Source organism: Mastigoproctus giganteus, chromosome 7, assembly GCF_048544385.1.
Source record: "Mastigoproctus giganteus isolate SK-2022 chromosome 7, ASM4854438v1, whole genome shotgun sequence".
Classification (NCBI taxonomy): Eukaryota; Metazoa; Arthropoda; class Arachnida; order Uropygi; family Thelyphonidae; genus Mastigoproctus; species Mastigoproctus giganteus.
In genome coordinates, this window is record NC_143581.1 from 214,073,068 (window position 1) to 214,096,541 (window position 23,474).

Consider the following 23,474-nt stretch of genomic DNA (forward strand, 5'->3'; position numbering starts at 1 on the left):
TCTCCTCACACTTTTCCATATAAAGCACACAAATCTCCTGTGGCTCTAGGTCCCACTACTCTGCTAACATTCCACAAAGAAGTACAAGCAATAAGATCCTGATTTTAAGGATACCTCCCCCCCCCCCAGTTCCAAGTTAATTGCTTTTACTCTCCCTTTAACTTCATAAAGATTTACATTATTACTTGAGTTGTTTTCTAAGGAGAATACTGATTTCACAGAATAATTTGAAACATAAATTCACTATATCTCAATTAAACACAGTGTGTGTGTGTGTGTGTGTGTGTGTGTGTGTGTGTGTGTGTGTGTGTGTGTGTGTGTGTGTGTGTGTTGAGAAGATGGAACCTCCGAGGCGTACTTATCAGCTGAAGACGTCGATTCTGGTAACGATGCTCGAGAGGTAAAAACTTACTGACGCTATGCCTGTCTCCTCTTTTTTTGTAATTTTATAATTTTGAAATTGTTTTTTAAATTGCATGCTTTTGTAATTTTTCCTGCGCATGAGATAAAAAATTTGAATAAATACAATAAATTCTATTCACATGTTCATCGAACATTTCTTTTTTTGATTCAATCAATTCAGCAAACACAGTTGCAAGTGCTGCACAAGCGTGGGGGAAATTCCGACTTACGTAGAGTTCCGTGGAATGCAACCCTTACGTTAATCGGGGAGTGGCTGTATGTGTTCTTCACTTAGACATTAATATATTTCTTAAGCATCATTTTCGCTAACATACTGAAACAGTTATACACAACTCATAGAAAAACCGAAATTAGTTTTAATTTCACTGTAATAGATTAAATATTCATAAGCAACACAGAAATACTTACCACTAACACCACAATCTGAACAACATAGCATTTCTTCTGTGCGCACATTTCATCGAACATTTCTTTTTTTGATTCAATCAATTCAGCAAACACAGTTGCAAGTGCTGCACAAGCGTGGGGGAAATTCCGACTTACGTAGAGTTCCGTGGAATGCAACCCTTACGTTAATCGGGGAGTGGCTGTATGTGTTCTTCACTTAGACATTAATATATTTCTTAAGCATCATTTTCGCTAACATACTGAAACAGTTATACACAACTCATAGAAAAACCGAAATTAGTTTTAATTTCACTGTAATAGATTAAATATTCATAAGCAACACAGAAATACTTACCACTAACACCACAATCTGAACAACATAGCATTTCTTCTGTGCGCACAGTTTTATTGCTGTTTGTTGTGTCACAAATGCTGCATACTGGAATGGTATCAAACTTTTTCTAGTATAAAAAAGAAAAAAAAACCATATTTTACAGTAGAAAAAACAAAAGGATAATTACTTACAAAAAACTGCTTTTTTTTTTTTTTTAAACTATTACTTATAATGCAAAAACATTTTCTTTAAGTACCAATCATAAAGTTTTATTTTAGCCAGCGAGTTATAAATTACTGGAATAAGTTGCCTTCATGGGTGGTAGAGGCCGATAGTTTGGGGAAATTCAAAGGTCATCTGGATAGTACTTTCGGGTAAGGGAAGCGCATAGGATGATAGGTTTAATTTCCTTTTTATTTATTTTTTTTTATTTATTAATTATTATTATTTAGTTATTTATTTTTTGTTTTTATCAGTTTTGTTCGGATTTTTTTTTTTTTTTTTTTTTGGCTGGTGCAGCATAAGCCATAGGCATTCTTTCACCATGCGGCCGTTACTAATACTAAATCCAATAAGATTGAAATACCTAAGAAATCAAATTTGTCAAACTATGCATCAAAAGTAAATTCCCAACCAAACACTCAACACTGCAGTGCAAAACTGACAGGCAAAACAAATGGAGAAGGAGGAAGTAAAATACTATTTGCCACCTACTTTGCTACAACCCTTCTATCTATTCATCCAGATTTCCAAACCTATACTGACATTCTGAAGTTCTTTTTCATGTCAGATCACCTATCATCATCTTCCAGGTTGCTGTGGAAGGACTAAAAGAGTATCTTGCATCTAGACAAATTGTGCAAAAAGTGCATAAATCACTTTTATCACAAAATCATAAATCACAAAAAGTGAGATAGCAAAGGAAAAGGCATCCTTACACAGGCCTGGGATAAAAGGCTCACTTTTTGGGGACCACTCTGCCAAGACAGAATCATACACAACCGTAAAGTCATTGTACTCAACCAGGAACCTACTTACTTGGAGCTGATCATCAAACAGTCTTTTGAAGTGTCACCCTATGCAAATGTATTTGGTCCCCTGCAGCCTAAATAAATACTCCCAAATATTTATTTAAGAATAATGACTCCCTAATATCATTATGGACTCCACCCTCATAATTATCAAAATATCAACAATCCATGCAACCACTTCCTGAAGGAATCAGTTTCTAGCTACAGTACTTCTTTTATTTTTGCACCAAAGCAGCTAAGGCTATGAGGTATTAATATATTGCCTGTGAACTGTACATTATATCCATGGTAGTAACTTGATCCTGATGTCAAATGTCACCAATTTATACAACTTTGTCATATAAATTGAATTAGTCTGTTTTATGAAAGGGGGGGGGAAGAGAGAAAAAACTGCATTGGGAGGGGGCTCCCTAAACCAGGGATTCAAACCCAGGCCTTTGCTATTGATCACCTTACATAAAGTTTCTCACATACAACATAATTTACGGAAAAGAATTATTTCGGAGGTCAGTGATTATAATCACAGTGCTAATCAAGAGAATCATTTATATGATGCAACAACCTTCATCACACTGATCACTAGCATAATGGATACTCAATATTCAGCAAATAGTTTAACCCAAGAATGCCTGCAAGAAACTAAGCTCAATCACAACTTCCGCTCACATGCTTGCATTCCATGTTTCTAGTGAATGTACTTTAACAAATACTGTGATACCAGACCTTACAAAGATAAGATTTCAAGATACACTGGCTAGCCACTTTATTAAGACCATGGAGGTTTGAGCTATAAGGAGCAATATGTGCAAAAATATTTAAATTAAAGAGGTCATACATGGTGTGTAATATGCAGAGGAAAGTGCTACAAAGCCATGAGACTGATTAGTACCCAAATTGATTTACTGAGAATGGGGAACAAACAAGATTGTGGCCTTCCAAAGGGGTGTATGGTTGTAAATACGATATAGCCAGGAGGACAGCTGTACTTACTAAGTGTTCAAGGAAAAGTGTCACTGAGTTACTCAACAAATGAAAAAGCATCTGGATTCGCAATGTAACTGTTGGCAAACAATTAACTTCTACATTTAACACGGAAATACGAGGCATCAGTACCCACACATGAAGAATTGTAATGATGCACTATGAAAGTGATATCTTCACAGAAGGAAAAAAAAAAAAAGGTGCATATATGCAGAAAACTATACTTTTCAATATGGTTTCCTGCATATATGCACTTTTTCATCTATTTGGTGAAACCATCTTGTTATATAGCACATAAAGTAGAGGCTGCTGGAGCATGTTGTTGTTATTTGGTTTTTAGGAGCATTAGCAATTAAGGCCATATTGCTCTGGGGATATGCGGTGGTCATTCCCTGACCTTTCTGCATCCTCCGTATTTGGTGGTCACGGGCTCGAACCCTGGTCTAATCAAGAAGCTTGTGCTATGCACTGCTGCTCCTGCCCACCTGTCTACCGAGGCGCCGGTTCAGCTGTTGATGATCCTGCCCAGGTAGCTGACAAACTGAATGAGTATTTTGCATCCACATTCACACATGGGCAATTCTTTGGGGAAGTAGAGGCCAGAAGCTTATCAAACTAACAGAGAGCTAAATGATTTTGTAATAATTGAGAGCAAAGCAGAGGAGAAATTGTTGAAGTTAAAAATAAGGAGACAGATTAAAAGAGGCAGCAAAGGAAGTATGCAAACCCTTAGCTATAACTATGAGAGCATCTTTGGATTCAGGGAGGTCCCCACAAGATTGAGATGTGCAAATGTATTCCCAATTCACAAAGTGTAACATGAGTAATTATACACCTGTTAGTTTAATGTCTGTTCTGGGGAAAATAATGGAGTTTGCTAAGGGGAAATCTTGTATGACCCATTTGATTGGATACTACAATATGATCATAAAAGAACTGGATACAAAAAATAATTTTGATATTAGCATTAGTAGAGGCATTTGATGCAAGAAAGCAAGCTTATGCAGCATCGGCCAAAAAAAAAAAAAAAAACCACTTCCACTTCACCCCTCTGTTCGTTCAAAATACCTGTCCAGCTGAGCCTTAAACTTATTTAGGCTATCAACCTCCACTACAAGGGATGGAAGTCTGTTCCACCTGCTGGCTAAAGGCAAATTTCCGCACATCTATCTTACATCTGTCTTTCCTCAATTTGAATTTATGCCCTCTCAGGTGATTATTCTGAGCTAGAGGAAGAATCCCATCAGCATTGAGCATGCTTAAACCATTCAAGGCTTTATACACCTCTATCAGATCACCTCGCTGGTGCCTAGTCTCCAGACACTGTAATTTGCAAAACTTAAGCCTTTCTTCGTAAGAGCACCCCTTTGTTCCATTCACTAATCTTGTTGCCCTTCTCTGTACTCGTTCCAGCAGCTCTACATCCTTCTTGAAATGAGGCCTCCAGACCTGTATACAGTACTCTAGGTGTGGCCTGACCATCGCCTTATACAATGGAATCATCACCTCCTTATCCCTGCTGGAAAAATTCCTGTATATCATTGACAATACTCCATGAGCTACTCTTGCAGCCCGTCTGCACTGCTCAGAGAACTTCATATCTGCCTGCACAACCACCCCCAAGTCCCTTTCATTCTCTACCACTGTCAGTGTTGTACCACAGAGTTGATACGTTGCTCTGGGGTTGCTGTTTCCCATGTGTAGTACTTTACATTTGTCAATGTTAAACTTCATTTGCCACCTCTCAGCCCATCTGCTCAACCTTTCCAGATCGTGTTGCAGCAGCATAGTGTCAGTAGTGTCCTTGACAACCCTGCCAACCTTTGTATCGTCTGCAAACTTGGACATTAATCCCGATATACCATCATCAATATCATTTATAAATACAGAAAACAATAATGGACCCAACACTGAGCCCTGAGGGACTCCACTAATAACATCAGTCCACGATGAGCAGTGTCCATTGATTACCACTCTCTGTCTTCTCCCCCTCAACCACCCCTTTATCCATAGCAGCAATTTGCCTCCAATGTCACACTGCTCCAATTTGTGTAGCAGTCTTCCATGTGCAACAGTATCAAAAGCCTTTCTAAGATCCAAGTATATAATATCAAAGTTATTCCCTGCATCCAGTTCTTTTGTGACTGCATCATAGTATCCAATCAAGTTGGTCAGGCAAGACTTCCCCTTAACAAAACCATGCTGTGTCTGAGCTATAACTGAAGTCTTGTCTAAATGATCCTGCAGTGCTTCTTTAACCAGTGCCTCCATTAATTTTCCTGGAACAGAAGTTAAGCTCACAGGTCTATAATTACTTGTGTCAGCCTTTGATCCTCCTTTGTGAATTGGGGTCACATTTGCACATTTCCAGTCTATGGGTACCTCCCCTGAGTCCAAGGATGCTCTCATAATTATGGCTAAGGGTTTGCTTACTTCCTTTGCTGCCTCCTTTAATATAACTGGATAGATCCCATCCACCCCGGGTGCCTTTCTTGTGTTTATCTTCAACAGTTTCTCCTCCACTTTACTCCCAGTTATTTCAAGATTCTGTAACTTACTGCTAGAGTTGAATACACCTCTGGCATTCCCCTCGCTGAATAACTCCTCATGTGTGAATGTCGATGCAAAATATTCATTTAGTTTGTTAGCTACCTGAGCAGGATCATCAACACTTGACCCATCAATATCAAGTGGACCAATCTGATTCATCCCTTTCCTTCTAGAGTTTACATAAGTAAAGAACTCTTTGCTGTTTTTCTTTGCATCCCTTGCCAAGGATTTCTCGTAATCTGCCTTCGCCTGCCTAACCTCCTTTGTAACTTGGTTGCATATCAACTTGTATCTATCATAGGCTTCTGTGTCATGTGTTAATTTGTAAGTATCCCATGCATTTTTCTTCTCTGCCATATGCCTCATTAGTTCATCTGACATCCATTTTGGCCTAAACCTTGAACAATATTTCTTAGTTGGTATGTAAAGCCTAGTAGCTTCCAAGATAAGTTCTTTGAATGCTTCCCATTTTGAATTTGCTGTTGGTAACATCATCAGTTGGTCCCACTGTATAGAATTTAAATACTGTCTCAGTCCATCGTAGTCGCCTTTACGGAAGCAATAACCCTTCCCTTTACCCCTAATGGTAGTTACCTCTTTGAGTAAATCCCACTTCAGCACACTGTGATCACTGCCACCTAGTGGTTCATTTATCTGCAGATTCTTAATGCATGAAGAATCACTGCTGATAATCAAATCAAGAGTATTACTCCCTCTAGTTGCCTCCCGAACATGCTGATGTAGAAAACAATCATCCAATAAATCCACAAAAGCCCTGCTAGTGTGTGAGTATCCAGCCCCCAAATTCCAGTCAATATCTGGGAAATTAAAATCTCCCATTATAAGACACTCTGATTTACTGGCCCACTCTATTTCCCTGTACAGTTCCTTATTATACTCATCAGAGTCATTAGGCCTATAGCACACTCCTACTCTCAATTTTGATCTCCCAATGTTTATGTCACACCAAACTGACTCCACACTGCACTGTCCAGCGATGTCGACTGGCTTCACTTCCTTGGTTTTTATGTGTTTCTTAACTAATAGCATAACACCTCCCCCCTTCCTATCCTGTCTATCCTTTCTGTAGACGTTGTACTCCCCAAATTGCAGTTCCGCATCCCTTATATCTGTGTGACACCACGTCTCTGATATCCCAACAATATCTGCCTTTGATGTTTTGAGCAATACCTCAAATTCATCAAATTTATTTACTAAACTCCTAGCATTGGTGTACACGCAAGTATACCTGCACCTGTTTCTATTCTTAGCTACCCTAACACAACCCATGTGTTTACTTGTACCGCAATGGCTCCCAGCAGTCTCTGAAATACCATGCATCTTGTTTTTCAGGCTTCTGCTCATTCTAATAGAAGCAGTGCAAGAATCTCTTTCACCTCTGCCAGTGGCTACTGTCAATCTATTGGTCTTTGTCTCCCCCCAAGCTAGCAGTTTTCCGACCCACCTAACACTGCCTCGATAGCATCAGCAAATATTCTTGCACCCTTTCTATTTAAGTGTATCCCATCCCTGTAGAAGCAATCTCTCCTGTTAACAAGTACAGTCCAGGCTGAAAAAAATTCTACCCCTTGAGCCTTGCACAATCTTTCCAGGGCCGAATTGATCGACAAGGCTCTCATCATATACTCCCTCCTATCGTGTCTGGGCAGAATTGCAGACACTTTCAAATTCAACCCTAATTCTCGGCTTTTGTTCAACAATGTTCATAGCATGTTCATAGTTCATATCATGTACTTGGATTTTAGGAAAGCTTTTGATACTATTGCACATAAAAGACTGCTGTAAAATTGGAGCAGTGTGGGATTAAGGGCAAGATGCTGCTACGGATAAAGGGATGATTGAGTGGAAAAAGAGAGAGTGGTAATCAATGGTCAAGCCATACCTTGAGTAGTGCATATAGGTTTGGAGGCCTCATTTTAGGAAATGATGTAGATCTGCTGCAATGAATACAGAGAAGGGCAACAACATTGGTGATCAGAACAACAGGGTGCTCTTACCAAGAAAGCTTAAGTTCTGCAAATTGCAACATCTGAAGACTAGGCACCAGCAAGGTGATCTTTGAGATGTATAATGCTTTGAATGGTTTGATCAAACTCAATGCTGATGGAATTCCTCCCTCTTGCTCAGATTATGCACTTGAGGGGGCATAAATTCAAATTGAGGAAAAGATTGTGTGGAAATTTACCTTTAGCCAGCAGATGGCTGACTGCTGGAACAAAATTCAGCTATCAACTTCTGCATCTATCGTTGTGGAAGTTGACAGGTTAAATAAATTAAAGGAAAAACCAAACAAACTTTTGCAATGAATGGATAGATGAAATGGGATATTATTTTTTATTTTTATTTTATTTTTTTTTTTGCTGATACTGTATAAGCTCGCTTCCTTGCATCATATGCTACTACTAATGCTAATGACAGTGCAACCATCTACCATGCAAAATGGCATGAAAAGAATGGTTTGAAGAAGACTTCAATTATCTGCCCTGGCTCTAACCCAATCCTAGAATGATAATTCCACTAGGCATCTGTGGGACAAACTGGAAAGAAAGGTTTGTCAGCATAATCAGAACTGAGAACAGTTGCCATATGAATGGTCCAGTATTCCACACATTATTTTTACTCCATGTCATGTCATATCAGAGCAGTGGTTCAGACCAATGGCAGCCATTCTGCTATTAGCCCATGGTTCTAATAAAGTAGCCAGGCAATATAAGTCTCCCAGGCTTGCCTATTGGCGTGCAGGTGCTGCAGTTTACAACTGAGTTGTCCAGATCACAAAAGGCACTCAACAGGGGAAGAAGATCTGCTCATTTCTAAGAGGGGTTTTGTGCAAAGTGTTAAAGTCTGCATTCAACCATTCTCAGAATTTTAAGTCTCCAATGCATATAAATGCTAGGCAGTGGGGAGATTGGGAATAATGTCTAAGGAGCCAAGCTCAAATTCACTGATAAAGCCTCTTTCCATTGTTAAATGATGTAGGACAAGGATTTAATATGTTGAGAACTGCTAATAAAGATGGGTTTGTTTTATTTTATTTGGTAGTTGGCACTGGTTAGTATTATCCCAGATATAAATACTACACAACACAGATTATAATTTAGTATTTGTATTGATCAAAGTATCAGTTAGCTTTATAAAGTATCTCAAGACAGACAAAGTTTGCCCAGGATTTAAGAAATGGCATGGAGAAATGTTATATAACTGGACTACTTAAATGGTGGCCTCTGCAAATTAACAATCATGCATATAGTAGATCAATAGTTCATTTCTAGGAAAGTAAGCATTAAGCTCAGATACAGGCAATAAATAAACCATGTTACTATACCATCCTGTTCAGCTGTTCTGCTTATGAAACAACATATTATACCCATGTATAAAAACCAAGTGTTTTGTAATCATATTAAAATTTAGTACAGGAAAGGCAACATGGTCAAGTTCAAAAAACTGTATATAATATTTCTCAATATTTTCGCCCTACATTATTCAAGGCTGAAATTTGAATTATATATGCATTAAAAGTGTATACAGAAGAATCCATTAGTACCATAAAGAAGAGATTAATGAAAGGAAGATAAACCTATTTATAGCCATTCATGACATCCTAGCTGGAACAATACATCGGCATCTATCACTAATTGGGTGAGGGTTGAGTTCATTTCCCATTAACAATTTCAGGAATTTCTAAAATTCCATTCAAGGTTGAGTGAGCCAGTCTCATGGGAAAGGCTTTGGGTTTCACCCCTGTGAGTTATTCCAGGTTTTTTTCGTATGCAATTTAGTCTGTGAACAAGTTTCTAAAGACATAATACATGCATGATTATGAGCACATGTTAGGACCATTAATACAAATATTTATTAAAAAATAATAATAAAAAATAAGCAAAGGTTTTTCAAAAGATATGCTTAGGTTAAAAGAATTCCCCTGAACCTTAAAATGCCTTATGGCAACAGTGAAGACCGACTTGTACTTAGACTACAGCAGAGAAACCTAATTAAATAAATTAGCTTTAAATGAAAAAAGTAACAGTTTCAGAAAACCTTGCCCATCAAGAAAATGGGAGATAACAAAGCAAGAACTTAAGAGGAACATGATATGCTAAATTGTAAGACAAAGAATAATTTACACTGATGACACACATACACATGCAAACTGCTTCAAACTCTTAATAAAAGTGCTATTTTGTTGCCAATCAGAAAAGGCTCTTTTAATTAGTGTTCATGATAAAGGAGATAATGGGTTAAAAAAAAAACCTAATTTTAAATAAAGACCACCACAAAAAGTATGAACTCACAAAAATTTTTCATTATGAACTTAAGAAAAACTCACTATCAGGTTTTCTTTTCAAGTTTAATTGCAATGAATAATGCTGATTACCAGGCTATAAAAAAAAAAAAAACCCTCAAAATAGAGATATATACATTAGAGCGTCAATAATCCAAACAAACCAGCATTTATTTTTTATGCTGGTGCCATAAAATAATTACAGTAAGTGACGGTTATTGTGATCCCGTTTGCAAATTGAATTTTGATTCTATTAAACAGCAATTCTAATAAGCGAAAATCAGAGGAATATTATCCAGAGGCTATAAAAATGAAGATACAAAGCAAAAATTTACACTTTCATTACCTTACCAATTAACAAAATTAAATGATACATGAAAAGTGACAAACGATCAACAAATTAAATTCTGTCCAACTCAACTCCTCTCGCAGAAAACAGTGAGATCTGGCAGCAAAGGAACAAACTTTGAAAATAGTGCAGCAAAAAATAAGTATTATTTTCATTGTGGCTGAAGGTTTTTTTTTTTTTTTTGTTACCTATGAATAAAAATAGGTAAGTACAACTTAGGCGTTTTATTTCTAAACTTACTTTTTAAAAAAAAAAAAAAAAATTTTTTTTAAGTCTCCGTAACAGTATTTTTTAAAAGTTCAAAAATCCGAACAAATCAGAAGTCCGAACTACCCCAATACCAAGAGTTCAAATTATCAACACTACTACATATAAGCAATCTATCATACAGTGATAACATTGGTCAGCATCAATTTCCTCCCTGAAATAATTTCAACAGATTCTCGTAGGAAATATGTTCAAAAACTTAGATATGTACTTAAAGTTCTCACTACAGTCAATTTTCAAATATTAGAGGTTAATGACTGAAAACCAAGACCTGTAGTTGGTTTAATCATCTTTTTTTTATCTATATTTATTTTTTATTTATCCCCCCCCCACCCAAAAAACATTTGGGAGATTTCTAGAGCATTCGGGAACTTTCTACACATTCAAGAACATTGCTGTGTGGAAGAAAGGTCGGGATGTTTCTGAAAGTCTAGAACTTTAAACATTGTAAGCCTTCTAGAAACTTCTCTACCAGTATTTATATACAAGTTGGTTCCGCACCAAGCAAGCATTTTCATAGTTCACAAAGTGTATATGTTTCGGCAAATGAGAACTAAACAAAGCAAAAAAGTGTTTTAATGAATCAGTATTTGTAAACAAGTGTTCTGTGCCAAGTGTAAATAATGAACTGTGTTTAAATTAGAAATAAAAAACTACAATTTCTTAATTGTGTTCTATGTTTTTTTTTTTTTTTTTTTTTTTAATGTGAACCCCAAACACGAGAGGTATTAGAACCTATAGTACTTAGTACCGTGCTTGGGTTGGAGGTTGAGAAGACGAAAGAAGATATTTTGTTGACATTGGACTTGAACTTCTGTAGATTGTAATTTTCAGGAAATACGTATGAAGGAAGGTTGTTCCAGAAAACGGCAGTTGAATGAATAAATGAGGAAGATGAAAAGTTGGTTCTGTGAGTTTGAAGTTGGACAGTAAATGGATGTTGGCTGGTGGCAGCACGTGTTTGGACTGTTTTGAAAGAGAGAGCGGGAATTATAGAAGCCAGTTCAGAACAACAGTGCCCATGGAAGTATCTGTAGAAGAGGCGTGCAGCAGAAACAGTACGTCTATGAGAAAGCGAGTGGAGAGACTCTATTAGAGATGTATCATTAATTAACCTAACTGCCCTCTTCTGAATGGAATCAAGAAGCCTGAGAGAGGTTTTGGGGGCACCAACCAAGATGTGGGAACAATATTCCATGGCAGGGTGGATTTGCGATTTATACAGAGTGAGCAGCTGTTTGGAAGAAAAGTAAAGCCGAGAGCGAAAGAGAAAACCAAGTTTTTTAGATGCAGAGGAAGCAATATTTGTAAGATTAGTTGTTGTTGTTTTGGTTTTTAGGAGCATTAGCAACTAAGGCCATATTGCTCCGGGGATATGCAGTGGTCATTCCCTGACCTTTCCGCATCCTCCGTATTTGGTGGTGACGGGCTCGAACCCCGGTCTAATCAAGAAGCGTGTGCTACGCACTGCTGCTCCTTCCCACCTGGCTACGGAGGCGCCAAGAGAGATTAGAAGTCAGGGTAATCCCCAAAAGAGCTATATCATTTTGCCTAGAAATAAGTGTCACTAAAGATAAGCATAGGAGCAGAAGAATCCTTTTCGCGAGATAAGACAAGACTGAGTTTTAGAAGGGCTGAAATCAACTAAGTTGTCTTTGCCCCGCTGGAGAATTACCTGAAGATCGGCATTTAAGGAATTGGTAGCAGATTTTCGAGAAGTTGAAGCTTATTGAGCAGGACAAGGTTTCTCAAAATGGAAAGTTGAATGCAATGTGCTATCATCGGCAAAACTATGGATAGGATTTCCAGTCAATGGAAGAATGTCACTGATATACAAAAGGAAAAGAGTGGGGGAAAGAACTGAACCATGGGGGACACCCGCATTAGTGGAGAAGTTAGAAGACAGAGAGCCATCTACCATCACCCTCAGTGAGCGATCAGAGAGAAAACTGGATAACCAATTACTAAAAACAGTTGGCAAACCATAAGATGGAAGCTTGTTTAGAAGACCTTTATGCCAAACACAATCAAAAGCCTTTGAGATGTCAAGAGCAACTACTTGTGTTTCACCGAACCTTTCCATTGAATTAGTCCTTAAATGAGTAACATAAACCAGAATATCACCAGTGGATCGACACTGACGGAATCCATACTGGCACTCATTGATCAGACGGAAGGTTTCTAGGTAGTTTAAGAGTTGGCGGTTAATTGATTTCTCCATTACTTTAGAAAGAGTAGAAGTAATTGCAATGGGACGATAATTGGATGGGAGGGATTTGTCACCCTCTTTAGGAACTGGCTGGATATGAGCAAATTTCCAAGCAGAAGGAAAAACACCTTTGGAATAAGAAAGTGAAAAAGGGGGGCAAAGAATAGGAGTAAGTTCAGGAGCACAGGTTTTGAGAACAAGTGGAGAAATACCACCAGGACCTGGAGCTTTCTCAGCATCAAGATTCATCAAAATCCTTCTGATATCCTTTTGACGGAAGACCACAGGAGGCATTGAATGGAGTGTGTTGGGAATGGTGATAGGTATTTTACCAAGATCATTAATACATGAGCTGGAAGAAAAATGGGATGCTAGCAGGTCAGCTTTATCCTTGGCTGAAGTGACAACAGAACCATCTGGTTTGGAAAGAGGTGGGAGCAGAGATGGGCAAAAGTTGCAGCCAATAGCTTTGGCAAGAGACCACAATGCTCGGCTACCATTAGGGCAAGAAGCAAGTTTTCTACTCTTAGCCTGTTCAAACTAGTTTGGACTGATTAATAACTGCTTTACAATTGTTATTAACTTTGGTGAAGGCAGAAAACGAAACTGAAGAATTAGAAACAAGCCAATTACGATATGCAACATTCTTCTCTTGAACAGCCTTAGAAGATTTATTGGAAAACCAAGGTTTAGATAAGGGACGGGATTTTAAAGTGGAGTGTGGGATAAAGGATTCCATTCCTGCAAGAATAATTTCAGACACGATCTGAGCAAACGTTGACATCAGAAGTTTGGAAACAGTAATCCGACCAAGGAAAAGAAGAAAAGAAATCTCGCAGGCCATCCCAGTTTGCATTCTTGTAATGCCAAACAACACAAGGTTGGGAATAGCCATGAGATAAAGGTTCCATTGGAGAAGAGACAATCACCAAGTTGTGATCTGAAGTGCCTAAAGGACCTCTCACTTCGACCGTGTACTTAGAAGGGTTGTTTGTGAGAAAAAGATCAAGCGTATTGGTTGTATGATTAGGATTGTCGGTATTCTTGTAGGTAAATGAACAATCTGTGCTAGGTCATTAGTAATTGCAAATGCCTCAGCATCTCGACCTGCTGGGTTGGTGTGACTAGAAAAAACGGAAGCCAGCTGGAGTTGTGAACATTAAAATCACCAAGGAAAATTACCTCACTGTTAGGAAAGTTGGACTGGAGAAAGTCAAGTTGCAAAGAGAGGAAGTCAAAGAGCTCCAAGTGATTAGTGAAGTTGGGAGAACGGTAGAGACAACAGATGAATTTGACACAATGAGGTAGAGAGATTTTAAGCCAGAGAAGATCAAATAGAGGAGATTCCAAATTGCCAAGTCTCTGACAGGGAATATCAGAACGGACATATGCACAAGTACCACCTTTGAGGCGAAAGGAATCATACAGCGAATAATTTGGACATCTGAGATGAGCAGTAGCTGAATCAACCGATAACTGAGATTCTGTCAGAAAAAGTACATGGGGTTTGGTAGACTGCAAGTGGAAATGGACATCGTTGAGATTAGAATTGAGACCACGTAAATTTGTGAAATGAATTAGGAAGTCTTTGGGAGGTTTAGATCTTTTCGCAGATAAGCTTGTTCTATTAGTTTGACAATTCATGGTGTATTCAATAGTAAGAAAAAGTGGGTGGGACATGCTGTATGAAGTAATGAAACTTTTTGGATATGGCGTACACGTGGTAAGAATATACCCAGATCCTTGACATAAGTGGCCTCGACAATGCTCCCCGCATACACACTACTCGGCCTCCCTCCAGTCTATCTGGCAGAGTAGAGGTAGCAAGATTATACACTAGCTGATCTGGAAGCCTCCTAGAGAGTTACCAATAGGTTCGGTCTGATGTACTAACTAGCGGCCGGCCTGCGAACACCGTTTTAGAGCTGTACCCTCGAAATGTAAGGAATATTGGATCTCGCCACGACATTCATCATAACCTCAAAAGTCATCAATCATACTGCATGATGGAAGAGATAGGGAAGGTTTGACCGGAACTTAGCTCTAGAGACTAAACATGGGTTTCACCACTTCAAGCCTCCAATAAGCAAAGTGGTGGTATTTCACCAGTTGATGAGAGTCATCTACCACCTAGTACTGCCTAGTAACATAGAGGGGCAGCGTTCCTCCATGTGGTGTAGGCGCCACACCTTGACCCCTGCTTACGTTGGTTCACACCTGGGTGGTCACCCACCATGTACTTGTGCGTGGAGGTTATACCCAGGATTACTAACAGTCCCACCATCTTGAAGGTGCAAGCAGAGGATTTGGCTGTCACAGACTGTCCGGACTTCGCCGAAATTGGGTCCACTTGACTTGAGTGTCACCCGAATATCAGTTCCATCAGCGTTTTAGACTCCCAGGTAGCAAGTACAGCTTGTCTGGCATATCTGAGAGAATGTCTGTGACAACCTCAAGGACCAAATGTGTCTATGTGTGCATACCTCAACGTACATGAAATATGTTTTCTTGCTGAAATACGCCTGATAGCTTTTGCTACATTTGCGGAGAATGTGGTATTAATAATGCAGAAGAACCCATAGTCACAGCTTATGAGAAATGTCTATGAACTTTATTTTGGATGTAAGGCCGGAAATCAAGATAAAATATATGCTCCAAAGATTTCCTACAGCTCATGTTCAAGGACATTAACAGGCTGGCTTAGAGGTAGACATAAATCAATGCCTTTTGCTGTTCCAATGATATGGCAAGAACCTCATGACAATATAAATGATTGCTACTTTTGCATGGCCAATATTTCTGGTTTTTCTGGGAAATCCAAGCATAATGTAGAGTATACCTTCTGCTCAGTTCTGGTTTTTTACAATGACACAATTCCAGTGCTAAAGCCACCAACAACTTATGGACTTGATTCAGGATTGGAAAAGGAGTCTCCAAAAAATGCAGAACACAGAACGAATATAGATCCAGACTAACTTTTGACACTGCATGTAATCACTCAGTCAGAATTGAATGATTTGGTCAGAGATTTGGACCTCTCCATAACCCAGGCTGAATTACTAGGAGCACGACTTCAGCATTGGAATCTTTTTGAAAAGGATGTCAAGGTGTCTTTGTATAGGAAGAGGCAATCTAACATAAGCTTTTACTCTATAGATGGTGCTTTCATTTTATTGTAATAATGTCCAAGAATTAATGAAGCAGTTACATCTTAAGCATGTCTCCAAGCATTGGATGCTTTTCATTAATTCATCCAAGGTCAGTCTGAAAGCAGTTTTACTCCATAATTGAAATAAGTATTCACCTATACCATAGGCCCTTGCAGTTCACATGAAGGAGACATACGAGATCCTACACGTTCTTTTGTAAAAAATATGCTATCAAGAAGAGAAATGGCATATCTGTGCTGACCTAAAAGTGGTAGCTTTGCTGACTTGGCTGTGAGGTGGATACACTAAATACTGCTGCTTTTTTCTGTGAGTGGGACAGCCAAGCAAAGGATTGCTACTACAGGGTAAAAAAACAGCCAAACCATTCAGAAACTACACCAGGCCATAAAAATGTAGCACATCCTCATTTGGTGGATAAGTCAAATTTTTATTTACCTCCGCTGCACATCAAGCTAGCTTTAATAAAAAAATATTTGTGAAAGCAATGGACAAAAAAAAAAAAAAAAAAGAGGATTTTCCTGTGTGAGACAAAAGTTTCTTTGAATCAGATAAGAGGGAATTTTTGTGGGTCTTCAAATCAAACAGCTATTCCAAGATGAGGAAATCACTAAAAAATTAAATGCTACATAAATAAGAGCAAGGAAGGGATTCGAAAACATCTGGATGAGTGAATTTTTAGCACACAGAAAGTTGGGATGCAGCATGTTGTTAAAGCTCCATTTACTACATTCCCATTTAGACTTTTTTTCTGAAAACTTGGGGAGCAGCCTCTGATGAACATGGTGAAAGGCTTTCCCAAGATATTCCTCAAATGGAAAAAGGATACTAGGGAAAATGGAATCCAAATATGTTAGAATTAACAAAGGTACCTGATGCAAGAAAGCAAGCTTATATAGCATCAGCCAAAAAAAATAAAAATAACCATCTCATTTCACCCATCCACTCACTCCAACTGTTTGTCTAGTTCTGCCTTGAATATATTTAAGCTATCAGCTTCTACGACAATTGGAAGTTTGTTCCAGCCTCAACCACAATTTGAATTTATGCCCTCTCAGGCAATTATTCTGAACAAGAGGAAGAATCCCATCAGCATTGAGCATGCTCAAACCATTCAAGGCTTTATACACCTCAATCAGATCACCTTGCAGGTGCCTAGTCTCCAGACATTGTAATTTGCAAAACTTAACCCTTTCTTCGTAAGAGCAACCCTTTGTTCCATTCACTAAACTTGCTGCCCTTCTCTGAACTCCTTCCAGCAGCTCTACATCCTTCTTAAAATGAGGCCTCCAGACCTGTATACAGTACTCAAGGTGTGGCCTGACCATTGCCTTATACAAGGGGATAACCTCCTTATCCCTGTTAGAAAAATTTCTGTAAATCATTGACAAGAAATCATCAGCTAAGTCTTGCAGACCGTCTACACTGCTCAGAAAACTTTATATCTGCCTGCACAATTCAATTAACCCAAGGTCCTTTTCGTTCTCTACCACTGTCAGTGTAGTACCACACAGTTGATACACTACTTTGGGGTTACTGCTTCCCATATGCATACTTTACATTTGTCAATGTTAAACTTCAGCTGCCACCTCTCAGCACATCTGCTCAACTTTTCTAGATCCTGTTGCAGCAGCGTACCGTCATTAATGTCCTTAACAACCCTGCCAACCTTCGTATCATCTGCAAACTTGGACATTAAGCCTGAGGTACCATCATACATCATTAATAAATACAGAAAACAACAATGGACCCAACACTGAACCTTGGGGTACTCCATTAATAACATTAGTCCACAAAGAGCAGTGTCCATTGATTACCACTCTGTCTTCTCCCACTCAACCATCCCTTTATCCATAGAAGCAATTTGCCTCCAGTGCCACACTGCTCCAATTTGGGCAGCAGTCTTCCATGTGCAACAGTATCAAAAGCCTTTCTAAGATCCAAATATATGATATCAAAATTATTCTTTGCATCCAGTTCCTTTGTGACCACATCATAGTATCCAATTAAATTGGTCAGACAAGACTTCCCCTTAACAAACCCATGCTGTGTTCGAGCTATAACTGAAGTCTTGTCTCGATGATCCTGCAGTGCTTCTTTAACCAATGCCTCCATTAATTTCCCTGAAACAGAAGTTAAACTAACAAGTCTGTAATTACTTGTGTCACCCTTTGATCTTCCTTTGTGAATTGGGGTCACATTTGCACATCTCCAATCCATAGGTACCTCTCCTGAGTTCAAGAAAGTTCTCATAATTATGGCTACGGGTTTGCTTACTTCCTTTGCTGCCTCCTTTAATATAATTGGATAGATCTCATCCACCCACATGTCAGCAGACTACTACTGAAATCTCATATAGGAGATACCAATTGGAGATTATAAAAGGCAAAAAGCAACAAAATAAGTGTTTTATTATTAAATAAATATTTCTGTAAACAGAATAAGATTAAAAAACCCATTTTTCAATATTTAGTACTGTGTTGAACATTTTCTTAAAATATACGAAATCTTTTTACCAGAAACTTAGTTTTTAACTTTATTCTCTTCTTCCTTAAAATTGGTGGGTATTACATCAATATGGTTGCCACATCTGAATTCAGCAACATCAAATCTACAAGCATAACCCTGAATTTTAACAGAGAGCAAAAAAAAAAAAAAAGTGCCCCCACCCACCCACCAGTGTTATCTGAGAGGGGGAAAGGGGGGGACCAACCTTCTGAATTTGGTCAAAATTGTGTATAAAATGCCATCTCAATTTTTTTGTGATGGCATTTTATACACATTTTTAAAGCTAATGGGAATGCTGTCTGTAGAATCAACTATATCACACAAATCAAACCCAAAAACTGAGCTGGGCTGAGGTAGGGGGGTTCAAAGACTAAATTACTTCAAAAAAACACTGCACTTAACCTGAATGCTATGAAATTGCTGGTAAAGCAGCTGTCTCAAAAATACATGCAAAAAATAAAATACAAAAAATCATAACTGAAACTGAAAATAAGCAGTAGGAAAGTGAAAGTCAAGCAGATGACAAAGCTAATAGAATAATAATTGAAGAATAAAAGGCACGCACTATCACCCAATTCAGACAATTATTGTAGTATAGAACAGGAAAATGAGCTGTATGATATAATATTTATCATTTATTACATTACAGTATTTCCGAAGTATGTACGAAAAATGTAGTGATGTATTACAGAGCTCAAGAGCTCAGAATCAGTCATTAACATGTCTGATTCTGAGCAGTTATGAAGCTATGGCAGTCTGAAGTTCAAACAAGCTAGTCAATGTATGCACTATTACATTTCAGATGCATTAGCAATACTAATTACAGGCACTCCTCAACTTACATACTTAATTGTTTTTTTTTTTTTTTTTAACCCATGTACCTAAGTCCAACTTCAGTCTTGTAGATACATACTAAATACAGCATACATGTACAGTATAACTCATCCAGATTATAACCCCCAAGAAACTTTACCAGGTTTATGTACAGTAACATTTACAGCATTTCACGATTTGTAACCGAGTTAAAATGAGTCAGAAAAAACACACAAGGAATAATGCAGAGTACAGTATTTATTCAATAGTAATTTATTCTAATACCTGTATAGCATATAAACAAGATACAATATACAAGAACAAAAATAAGAAGAATCTTTATTGCAACACTTAGAATGATAATTTATATAATAGTAGTTGCAACAGCCCATCACGGCGCAGTGGCCAGGGGTTAACACAATGTACTACCGAGACATTATTGCCTCAATAAGCCAAAAATACATAAATAAATAATAGCATAATAAATAAGTGAAATAAAGTACAGGAAAATGAAGAAATGGCTTGAGTATACTACATATATAGAACACTAAGCAAGCGTACAACCATTTGTTTCAAAATACATACTATAGGATATACATTTAAGTGAATAAATATGTACAAAATTGGTTGGATTAAGAATGTACATTGCTCAAGACTCATTATAATAGTAGCAGCCTTGGCCATCCCATTGAGTATTCTTTTCCTATATTGTCGATCTCGGCAGAACTCGCTGAAGTCGACATCTAAGCCCTGGACTCGAGGTAGCATCTGTTGAAGAAACCAGTCTGACAGATGGAGGCTGTCTTTGCAGAGGGCATAGTTGGGGAGTTTCTCGTATACATGCCACTGGGATCCTCCATGCACAGTTGTCCCAGAAGGAAGGGGAGGAGATGAGACTGGTCATGAGTTTGACTGTTGCGACGAGCCTCCTTTAATTAATGAGCGACTTAAGCCTTGGGGTGTTAAGTGCGATGGCCAAAATGGTGGTCCAGAGCTGGGGAGGCAGGCTAAGTTTGTGGCATGCCCACTTGAGAAGCCAATACTCTGATGAGAAAACTGGTTTGGTTGTAAAGGGCAATGCAGAGGCCCAAATCTCTGCAGCATAGAGAAGTGACGGATACACTACGGTTGAAATGTATCTCACTATGGTGGATTTGTCTGTTACGTGGTGCAGATGTTACTTGCATATCCATCTCAGTCTGGCAGCTTTTGTGAGGAGTATGTCTACATGCTGGCCGAAAAGAAGCTTTGGGTCAAATCAGATTCCTGGGTCGATGCGACGCTGGACAAGCAGGATGGAGGCTCCATTGAAGGCTGGATAGATTTTTGTTGGCCATTGCTTTAACAAGAAGACCATGATTTCTGACTTCTCAGGATTGATACGCAGACCAAATTGTTTGAGGTAGATGCATATTGAGGAGAGACTGGATGTTAGCTCTTCTGAGATTTGGTGAAGGTCTTGGTTTGCCTTAATTGGCGTGAGTACTTTAGATCGTCAGCATATACCAGGATGTTTAACTTTTGGATTACCAAATAAACAATAGTTTAATTTGCTCACATTATTGTTGTTGTGGAGATGGTATTTAAGGGCACAAGGCAATTGTGGAGATGGAGAATCAAATTTGTGATGAAACCAATTCTGGTGATCTGGGAGCAGATTGACTGATCGTGGTAACACCTGTGGATGCCATTTTCACTTTCCACTTTCTTGAAAAAGTGATGGATTTTAATCTATATAGTTTTCTTCTTCTCTTCATAGATTAGTTTTTAGAAGGCAATGGCACTGTTTAGACCTGTGATACTTTGGTGAACCTCTCAGTGTTAGGATCTTCAATCTTGACAGATGTTAGTGCTTTATCTATTAAAGAAAATAGCTAACTGCTCGCAAGAAAAAATTTTCTCAACAACTTCTTCAGTGGCCTTCTGCTGTGACTGTCTTTCAAGTTCAAAGAGATCTTCATTGGTCATATCCTGAGAATGGCTTTCCAACAATAGGTAAACACACTCTTCCTCCATCTCGAGATCCAATTATTTGATGGTGTTATTTCATGCCAGGCAGAATCTATATTCTTGATTGAGTAGTAGATGTTATATTCCTTTCAAAACTGCTTTAAGATCATTCTACCCTCTACTTCTGTTGCTGTTAAGGCTTCCTTAAAAGTTCCTCATGCGTAATAAGCCTTGAATGTAGCAATAACTCGATTCATTGGCTGTAAGAGGAAGGTAGTATTGGGTGACAAGTACACCACTTTAACATTAGAATGAAAATCATCTGGGTGAGATGGATGGCCAGGAACATTGTCCAGTACTAAGAGGATCTTGAATGGAAGGTTGTTTTCAGCACAGTACTTTTCTACCTGTGGTAGGTATGAAATGTTTGTGAAACCACTTCTTGTAGATTTTGATTTTAGAGTAACATAGGCCTTAGAGTTAGGCATCCAGAGGACTGGAGGTGAAGCCTTGATAATGTCTTTACGTGCAAAAACTCACCTCACTTCTTTTTCACCTTAGATTTTCTGTGAGGTGCACTAACAGTGGACTGAGTTTGCAGTTGTCGGCAGTATTTTCTCCCAGCAGTAGAGTTAGCATACTTTACAGTCTGGTACCTGGACATTTACTTTTCCTCCTTCATAATATATGAAAAATACACTTTTAGGTTTTTCTTGAATGAACTGTAGGCTACAGTGCATTCTTTTTTTTTTTTCATTGCTTATCTTCCAACCACACACTTAAGTTTCTCCATTTTCTCAATCACTACTTCTTTTCTCAGTTATTGTCAACTGCATTGGCACAGAATGCTTTACATTTTCAAGAATTCACTGTTTTTCCTGGAAATTTGTGTTTACAGTAGAGCAACTCAAGTCCAACACACACATGCTACATCAGCCGGCTTCTCACCCTTTTCCACTCATTTTATAATGGTTTCATTTCCATTGTATAGAGTGCCGTTTACCACTACTTTTGGGGGACATGTTAGGGAAATAACTTTTGTAACAGGAAAAACACTGATCTTACTCTGAACAAGAACAATAAAAAAAAATAAGGGATCAGGAACAGACAAGCAGCAGTAGCAAGTGGGTGAGCAGGTAGCTGAAGCAGCGTTACCATATACACGGCAACTGATTTTGGTACTTTGTATGTGTGGTTCAAATTGTCGATATATTTTTAATATACAGTACAGTATTTTTATTAATTTTGGGAACTCTGCTTTATACATATGTATGAGTTGTATGTAAGCTGTTTGTATGCAGGCAGAGGGGTGCCTGTATTCACAGTTCATAACAAAAAAAAAAAAAAAAAAAAAAACTAAAAGCACAACCAATTTTGTGTGTACCTAGAAAATTTAATTTCTGTGCATCCACCACATTGCTCATTTATTCCTCCAACCAGCACATGTCAACAAACATAACATCTAGTGCTTCATCCAAAATATACAGTATATGAATAGCCTACACAAGTGAACAAAATAATGGAAACAACCATGATAAGCATTAAGGGTATGCACTAATATGGTGTTTTGACCCCTTGGCTTTTAAAACAGCCTGTATTTTTTTAAAACACGGAATAGATACAAATAATAAATCTTGAATTGTCTTAACAAGAATATTAGACCATTCCTCGTGTATATTTCAAGCTTCTTGAATGAGGGTGGAGGAAATCTACTTCTCAGTCTCCTCTCCAAATATGCCCACAATGGCCCAATAAGTGTGACTGGATATAAGTGTGATAAGTGCCTGGAATGAGACTAAAGTGCAAAGATGTAAACATTTTGAGCTCCCGAAATGTAAAAGTTCCTGGAAATTTTTACCATATTTTTGATTAAGATATTAAAATGTGTTTAACAAATAGATTAAATAGGCTTTTTTCATTATCTAATTTTTTAAATTTAGTTAGTTTTTTTGTAAGTTACAACTTGCTACTCATACTGCTATTGTACCAGTGTTTTGGCATGAAATCATATCACTTGACCAGTAGCACAGAAGAATGGTAGTGTTTTAATTGTAATAACTAAGAAGAATGAAGGCTGTATTCACTATTTGGTTAAATGTCTTCTGCATTTAGCTAAAGATTTAAATAATTAAACATTGTATCATTACGCTATAGCGTATATCTCGAACCTGATAGCATAATACATATCACACTGCATTACCT

The 23,474-nt window shown here is 38.1% G+C and overlaps 1 protein-coding gene across 4 annotated transcripts in view; it reads right to left on the reverse strand.

Moving 5' to 3' along the window:
- Positions 1–23,474, reverse strand: part of LOC150083662 (uncharacterized) — a 396,332-nt gene that overhangs the window by 239,547 nt on the left and 133,311 nt on the right. For 3 of the 4 annotated variants that reach the window (XM_090378102.1, XM_090378101.1, XM_090378103.1), the window contains exon 5: positions 1,166–1,271. In XM_090378102.1, coding sequence (XP_090234228.1) covers positions 1,166–1,271 — 106 coding nt within the window. Of the gene's footprint in view, positions 1–831; positions 870–1,165; positions 1,272–23,474 lie in introns of those variants that run through there. The other variant, XM_090378104.1, reaches the window with a different exon arrangement.